The sequence below is a fragment of the Denticeps clupeoides genome, chromosome 7, assembly GCF_900700375.1.
Source record: "Denticeps clupeoides chromosome 7, fDenClu1.1, whole genome shotgun sequence".
Taxonomy (NCBI): Eukaryota; Metazoa; Chordata; class Actinopteri; order Clupeiformes; family Denticipitidae; genus Denticeps; species Denticeps clupeoides.
In genome coordinates this window covers 23,243,772-23,252,040 of record NC_041713.1, presented here as the reverse complement: position 1 = coordinate 23,252,040, position 8,269 = coordinate 23,243,772, and the positions used below count along the sequence as shown (strand labels likewise).

Here is an 8,269-nt window from a genome sequence, read left to right as displayed (position 1 = left end):
CGTACTGTAGACACACGTCAAGTGCAACTGACATTTCTGGGAGATTTAGAAACTCTGGAAACTTCCACCAGAGTTGCAGAGGCATTTTAATTGTATGGCATTTTACCAGACTACCTTGTGCAGAGCGCCTTACAATCAGTAGTGACAGGGACAGGAGACACTCAGGGTCAAGTGTCTTGCACAGGGATACAAGTGGGGTTTAAACCTGGTTCTTCTGATTCATTGATTTATTGGTTATCCGACTGATTTCAGGACTAATTAACGATCCAGCAGGGGAGCCAGGGGTCTCTGTCTCAGCAGATTTTATACAGATTCTACCTCCATCAAGAATTCTTTATGTCAACAAGACTCCGCAACATATAGATGGTCCAGATCTGAGTGACTAGTCTGGTGTGCTGATCCCATGCTGTGTGTGTGTGTGTGTGTGTGTGTGTGTCTCGGAGAAGCACCCCATCTGGTTTGTAACTCTACAATAAATATTTATTTTAAAAGAACGTTTTAAATGGGAAAACAGTCCTTGACTAACAACACAAATCAACACTTTACATTCCAGTAAAATGTACAATGCAGCAAATGCTGAATGGCAACATTGATCATCATCATAATCATAATCAAGCCTTTTGTGCATCCTCCACCCTGCATCACATCCTGTGTACGTCTGTACGCAGTAGTCTCGCTTCTTAAAAGCCGCCCGTGAGGTGTATCAAATGATGAAGGTCATGAATTTCTGTACCCCATCATGACAGGTGGGCAGGGAGGGAGAGAACAGCATTGTGCACAGAGTCCCAGCCCAGGGCCAACATGTGCGCCACTGCTGTAGGCCATAGACACATGCTGGATAATAAAGGCTTTGGTTCCACGACGGAGAGGTTTGTCTGTCTGTCTTCTCTGTCTCATGTTTATGGAAGTGATCTGACAAACCTGAATGTAAAATGACAAAAAAAAAAAAAAAAAAAAAGAGACAGTACGCATTTCAGGTTCATTCTCTGGCTGGTTTTCATGCAAATGCATTTGCTAAGTGGTGCAGGGCGGCCACTTGAAAGCTCGAGATGCCTGAGGGGGGGAGCTGTGGTCAGAAGAGGGTCCAGTTGAAGATGTGACTACTGCATACTGTGAACAGAGTTCCCATTTAGCCAAATTGGAAAAAGTAGTTGCCAGGTCCAGACGCTATAACGGCAAAAACAAAGATCAGCCACAATGAACATCAGTCAGTCACAAACACCAGTGTAGAGCAGGGACATCACAAACCTTCAAAGCTAAATCCGCCTGGTCCTCCAAAGAAGGCTTTGAAGATGTTATTGGCATCAAAGTCTGCAAATAAATCACACACGATGTAGTAATCAGTCTCCTAATTGCGTGTGGAACATTAAGCAGATCACAAACCTTCCATGCCTCCATCATCTTCCAGGTCATGGCCGCTGTCATAGCGGGACTTTTTCTTTGGGTCAGAGAGCACAGTGAAGGCCTCACCCACCTCTTTAAACTTCTTCTCCTCTTCCTTCTGGACCTCTGCACTCGCCCCACTGTGGCGGTCTGGGAAGAAGAAGAAATTTACATATACAGGAATGGCTACTTTATTTATCAGGAATGGTATTTTGTTCATATCATTATTATGATTGTGTGCTCAGGGCTGATAGTGGTGGAAACACAAAACACATTCGCACACGGAGTAACTGCTGGATCTATATCAGAACCAGGGCCCGCCCCTTCCCTATTTTTTTTTTTTGATTGGCTAGTGCAGTGTTTCCCAACCCTGGTCCTGGAGGAACAACCTACCTGAATTACGCTCAGGTGTTACTTAATGGCCTATTAATGAGTGGGGTAGATTGTGAAGATATGCGGGTTGGCAGAAGTTCCTCCAGGACCAGGGTTTGGAATACTATCAGCCCTGTGTGTGTGTGTGTGTGTGTGTGTGCGCGTGTGTGTGTGAACCAGAATTGATCGCTTCATCGATGGTAACTTGGAAGCATGTTGTAAGTCGCTCTGGATAAGGGCGTCTGCCAAATGGCGTAAATGTAAATGTCTGTTCTTGCTATTACGGAACGAAAGGTACCGGAATACACAGCACATGCCGTTTTATTGGGTCCACTGCCGCCTTCCCGGTTATTATAAATCTGTGTACGCAGCTACAGCACCCAGCTGACCGAGGGGCTTGACTTACCCTGCATGCCAGCCGAGCTTTCTCATGGTCTGGCGCCATGCGCAGCGCTTGAATGAAGAACTGTACCGCTTTATCGATACAGTCTTCATAGTACAAGCACAGGCCTCGGACATTAAGAGCGTCGCCATTGGTCGAGTCCATCCGCAAGATATCACTGCGCAGAAAGAAAAAGCTCAGTTTCCGCTCCCTCTGCCACCATTAACCCCCGCAGACTCCGCCTCACCTGGCCACAGACTGCGCCTCTGCGAAGCGGCCCAGTAACGCAGATAGTTTAACCCATAAAAGAGATGTTTCACTCCAGCTGTCAGAAGATGCATGGAGGTATGATTCAATATCTACAAGAATAAATATATCATATAACACAACAATATATCTATGTTTATAGGCAGCCAGCTTCATTGCATGCAGTCAACTAGCATGACATTGAACTTGTGTGACACTAGTATTCACAGGTTTCAGTGAACATGTTATGAAGAGAGGGCCAAATGTTCACTAGTCACACTAGTTCAAGTGATTACTGAATCACTAAACCACCTGCTTATCACAGTAATGGAATCCAGTGGTACCCAGAAGCCTTCACTTCACTGACCATTTTGGACTTGTGTAGGGGACTGGAGTTGGTGGTGTTTGTATGGTTGTGAGCTTTAGGTCACGTGAGCTGGGGTTGGTGATGGATGACATTTGTTTAGTGTAACATTTGCCAAATCAATTATTGTGTGGACAATAGGACAATGGGAGCAGCTGAAGGAGGAAAAAGATGTGACACAGTCAATCTTCAAATGGAGCCTCAGTAGGATTTAACCCCTAACTGAGACATACCGAATAAAAATGAACATTTTTTTTTTGTTGGGCTTGTTGGTCCCCTAATACTGTATCTGAAGTCTCTTTCCAAAATTCAGCCCTGATGCAGAATTACAGCCACTTTGATCCACAATGAGATTTTCACAGGACTTGCCGTTTCGGTGTCTGTAGCTTTAAATGCTAATGAGGAGGATAGAGGCGGGACAAGGAGGAGAGCGGCCTATAGAAGTTGAGGGGGGCATTCGCAGAAATGACGTCATTAACACTTAGTGTTTGGTGCAGAGTCTCTTTAGACAGGAAAAAAATGCAGACGGAACTAAAAAAAAAAAAGTGCTCATTTATACATCCAATCACCAAGCAACTGCAATGCTTCAAACATTTGGAAGCCATGACGGTCGGTGGAGATAATGTTTTTGGGACAGGTGAGAAATTCTCTGGCCGAAAAATAGCATGAGAAATGGGAGGTAACCTTTCCCCTTATAAGGACAAATTCCAGATCCAACTATCTGAGCTGCCGCTCTCTGAATGGTGAAGCAGAATGAGCAAAGCTCTCTTTACACCTATCACCATTTCTAGCCACTGCAGGACCATAGACAGTCTGGGGGAACTCGTATTAAATAATCTCACATGAAATTTTCATGTCATGGGACAGACTGAGTGAGACTTACAGACGTTTCTCTGGGAATGTGTTATTCAAGCAACACACTCATAAACACACACACCTGGTACACACTTGTTTAATAAGAACATGCAGATAAATATCAGGAATTGCTCTGAACGGGTCAGAAACACAGACCCATCTATCTGGACTCTCTTTACTGGATACTCAGGGACTGATGTGTTGTCTGGCCTCCTGAAGAGCCTGGAAAACACAAATTAAAAAGGGCATGAGAGAGATTTCCCAGGTACCCTGAGATAAAAAGCAGAGTGGCTGACCTTCTGAATGGCTTCTTCAGCAGCATCATTCTGCAGGAGTCTGGCTCGTTGTAGCGCCTCCTCAAAGTGGAAGATGCTGGACTTGTAGCTTCCCATCTTTACTGCAGCACAGGTCAGACAGGGGATCAAGGAAAATGGCAGCATGATCAGGACTGATTTGGTATTATGTGTCATTTAGTTCGTACTTACATTCAGCCTGACCCATAAGCACATAAGCGTTGAGCTGCCACAGCTCATCACAAATCTCCTGCGAAGCAGTGAGCAGACGGCGACTGTAGTCCCAGGCTTCAGCATGTTGCCTGAGTTCCAGGTGACACCATCCAATCTCATGGAAAAGCCAGGCTTTGTCCAGCCCCCCTTCAGTGAGAGGGACACTCGTCTCCCAGCTAACCAGAAATCAAACGGCCACTGCTGAGTTTCATGCTGCTGATGGATTAAAACTAACAAACAAATCAGCAAGCCTTGAAAAATAAGAACCCTGAAAGAAAGGGACTCACAATTTTATGGCCTGCGTGAACTGGCCAGTGCAGGCATATAGGCGACCAATGTTGACCAGGGCCCTGGACTTTCCATCTATGTTTAGACTGGAAAATAGCAAAGCTGATCAAACATTTTTACATACTCAATAATGGTACTATTTGGCGGTCAGTGCTACTCAGACATTAATATGGTGTGATTATAAGGAACTAATATGTTCCTATGCACTCTATTAATGTTGGGATGCTATTGCTAATTCTGTATTACAGCATGTAATAGCCTGTCTATAGTCCTGGAGTGGCTTGAAAAAGAGTGTAGCGTTACAGTTTCATTTACATTTACGGCATTTATCAGGGTTAAGTGTCTTGATCAGGGACACAGTGGTAGTAAGTGGGATTTGAATTTTGGTATATGGTATTGCTTTTTTTTATTGACTAAATATTCCACACCATATTCACCCTCACCATTGTTCAGCCAGTTCCATGTCTTTCTGGTGGTTCTCCAGAGCCTCATCCATCTGTCCCAAATCCATTAAAGCGTTGCCTTGATTTAAAAAAAAAAAAACAGAAAGTGCTCCAGGCATCAGTATTTATTGTTAAATGTATGTTGTAATACATGTTTGATTCCCTCCAGACTTACCTATGCAGCTATATATGCTGCCCAGCACTTCACTCTTTTGGGGCAAGTCCCCTTCGGAAAAGCCCTGCACTTTTTTCAGAACTTCACGAGCCTTCTTCAAGCTACCAGTGGCATTGCCTACACTTAACGCTGAAAATGAAAGTGGGAATACATGGGAATTAACAGACCACTCGCTGCAGCAGTGATTAACAGTGATCGTTAGAGGGAGTCTGGGACTACTCTGCATTCAGTCTCAGCCTGGACTAAACATTTTTACCTGCATCGATGTCCTGGAAGCTGCTGAGGATGTAGTCCATGTAGTCTGAGGGAGGAGAGCTGCGACTCCAGTGCTGCTGGAGGAGTTTCCTCTCCCGCTGATGTGCGTAGATGGGTCTCTGCTGCTGCCAGAACTCGGTACATGTGTCCAGATACGAGACATAGCCCATGATGAGCTCCTGTAAATGATCTCCGCTCCGAGTTTTTCTTTTTACAACATCTACACATTTACATGCACACACACATACAGAAATGAATAAAAACGATGATGATGATATCCTCAGACAGCTAAATCTTCAGACAGTGGACCCACCCTGATTCTTGAGGAGTTTCTCCAGGTACTCCTTGTCACTGTACAGCTCACCCAGCAGCTGCCTGCTTGTTCTCTCCGTGCTAGGCGTCTTCTGTCTGTGTGGCTGTTGTACTTTCTTCCCTGGAGGAATAGCTTTTGATTGTTCCTTTTGTACCTGACATTGATTAAAAAAAAGCATCTTATATGGTGACAGGTCATTGAAAACGGTCAGTCCTCCACAACTGTAATGATGACCGTTGAATCTCAGGACCACACCTCGGACTACCAGGTTCTTTACAGTCTAGATTAGTGGATCACGTTTGTTCCTAGAATTGCACCCTCTCTATGTCTATCCTGCCTATCCTGGATTGTATCTGAAAGAGCGATATATGTGATACTAGACTACTGTACTACAGAACAGTACTATAGAACTGATTACAAGTATCAGCCCTTATTGTTTCAGATTTTAATGTAACTCATAGTTAAAATGCTCATGGATTTTTTCCTTTGTCCCAAATGAATGTGACCGTTTAAAGTTTTTAACTTCCATTTTGCCGCATACACCGCATGGTTTCTCTTTCCTTGTACTCACTTGTTCGTTTAAGAAGGAGAGGTCACCTTTCTTTTCCAGTTTGACACCAGACGGGCCTAAATTTGATGTGAAGAGAGACAGAAGCTGAATTTGTTCTGTATTAAAGGATTTAGAAAGGAGTCTGTTTTACTCACTGCCCACACAGTTGTAAATGGCCTCTTGCGCCTTCTGAATGCCCCATCGGAACTCATGCAGCTCAGGCCGCAGTTTATATCCTCGGTGGTAATAAACCAGCGCAAACTCAAACTCTCCCATAGCGTACAGTGCTTCTGCTTTCTGGTACAAACCCTGCACAAGAGCAGAAAGCGCATGACCCACACACTGCATACACCGTAAACAATGGAGGGTCAGTATATCAGAGTAAACCCGTTTTAACCTAGATGGAGTATTTACAACTCTGTGAGGAGTTTAATGTCAGTGTAAGGTTGTGCAGATGCGCAGCAAAGATTCACCTTTACACAGTGTGCCATTAGTACCACTTCTGTAGGGGCGCATTCACCGTTAGGCAGAAGTTCTGATAATTAAAGAACTTGACCCAACCCGGTCCTCCCGACACGCTGCAAGTGTATTACAGTTTCACTGATGTCAAGCAGCATTTACTCATCGGAGTAATGATGTTGTCCAATAGCTACATAATATCAGTTTGATCACATGCATTTAGTAATAAAGCATCAATTGATAAATATGTAATAAATAATTAAAGAAATAAACACTACAGGGAAATAAAAAAAGATATATCATTACACATTAGAGTCTTATTTTTTAAATAAATTTGGACAAAAAATGTAATCATATTACTCTAAAAGTGTGAATTGATCCCATTTCATTGTTCATTTTGACACTAACTTGAGTAGAATTAACTCTTACAAAGACTAAATGTAAAAGATGGTGTTCTTGATGGAAGGAATATGCTCCGTTTTACCCGGAAGAAAGTCTTGTCCTCTTGCAGCGACGCTTCTGCGTCCTGGAGCGCTTTCGCCGAGTCGCCCATCTTCACGTAGCACCTGGACCTGGCGACCAGGCAGTTCTTCTCCTGCGGCTGCTGCGCCAGCGCCTGTGAGGAGAACACAGCTCTGCTGTACTCTAAACGTTGCTTCAATGTTGAGAACACGTAGAAGGAACGTTTCCGCACCGTGCTGTAACTCTCCGTCGCCCTGGAGAATTCGCCTTTCTGGTAGAACTGGTCGCCCTCGGCCACGTAGCTGAAGAATGTGCTTTTCGCGTCTGTCATTTTATCTGTCGCGTTATTGTCAGTTGTCACGTTATTTCCACGCACAAGTTCTTCTGCCCACAAACAAGCGGAGACGCGCAACGAGCACGCGCGGTATCACAGCAACGAGCCAAACAAGCGCGCGACCGCCAGTCACGTGGTCCACCGAATATTTACCACTTAGGTCGGCATATTTACCGCCATGGCTGCTCGATTCGCTGTAAATGAACTAAAACAGATGCTTTTGTAACCAAAACGGCGTTCTTGTGGAATGTTCCTGCTCGGTTGTGTAATGTCAGGATCTAACAACGTGGTGAATCAGCAACAGCATCATGGGAAGCCCAGACTGACTGATGCACATGTTGACTGATCAAAAACAGAAACTGTAGATTAATGCTACAGTACAGAATTATAAAGGTGTCGGACCACACAGGGCATCAGGGAAATCCTCACCAAACCAGGAGTTCAAGTTCAAGTTCACTGCTGTTGTAGGAATGTAGTAGAGATATGCTCTGAACATAAGAGGCGTGGGAGGGGGTCTGCTGCCTGCTGTGGAAAGTCACAGTTCGGGTTTAGGGGAGTGGAGTGAAGTGCCTTGTGCTACGTCCCGTGATTTTTGTGGAGTTAGACTGTATGCGGTGTGGATGTTTCTCATTTCCTTTTCCTAGAGGGTCGACTTCGCCCTGTGGATCTCTCCACCCAGTCCAGAGGTCAAAGTGTATATAAGGAGGATGAGACGGCTGGAGAAGCTGGGAGCCGAAATAAACCGCACTGCTCCTGCCACCCTGGCTGTTATTTGGGCTGTTCTGTGGTTGGTAGGTTTTGGACCTTGCGGTGTTCTTGCTTTGTGGTGTTTGGTTCTTTAGATGAAGTGCTTGGGAGAAAGATTTTGTTAAATTTATGGAA

At 44.6% G+C, this 8,269-nt stretch overlaps 2 protein-coding genes across 2 annotated transcripts; both read right to left on the bottom strand.

The window, feature by feature from the left end:
* Positions 1-944: 944 nt before the first annotated feature.
* On the bottom strand, positions 945-2,302 carry LOC114793879 (dnaJ homolog subfamily C member 7-like). The gene is made up of 5 exons (XM_028986025.1): positions 2,162-2,302; positions 1,753-1,759; positions 1,384-1,533; positions 1,249-1,311; positions 945-1,167 (listed from the first exon to the last, which is right to left on the bottom strand). The coding sequence occupies exons 1-5, from the start codon at positions 2,300-2,302 to the stop codon at positions 1,130-1,132; spliced, it is 399 nt and encodes a 132-aa protein (XP_028841858.1). The 3' UTR covers positions 945-1,129.
* A 1,383-nt stretch (positions 2,303-3,685) lies between these two features.
* On the bottom strand, positions 3,686-7,454 carry LOC114794514 (tetratricopeptide repeat protein 25-like). Its single transcript, XM_028987120.1, has 12 exons — positions 7,286-7,454; positions 7,076-7,207; positions 6,288-6,441; positions 6,154-6,209; positions 5,583-5,736; positions 5,271-5,489; positions 5,015-5,143; positions 4,840-4,918; positions 4,396-4,482; positions 4,088-4,284; positions 3,899-3,999; positions 3,686-3,824 (listed from the first exon to the last, which is right to left on the bottom strand). Exons 1-12 carry the CDS (start codon positions 7,382-7,384, stop codon positions 3,789-3,791), a joined length of 1,443 nt encoding a protein of 480 aa, XP_028842953.1. The 5' UTR covers positions 7,385-7,454; the 3' UTR covers positions 3,686-3,788.
* Between the last annotated feature and the right edge of the window lie 815 nt (positions 7,455-8,269).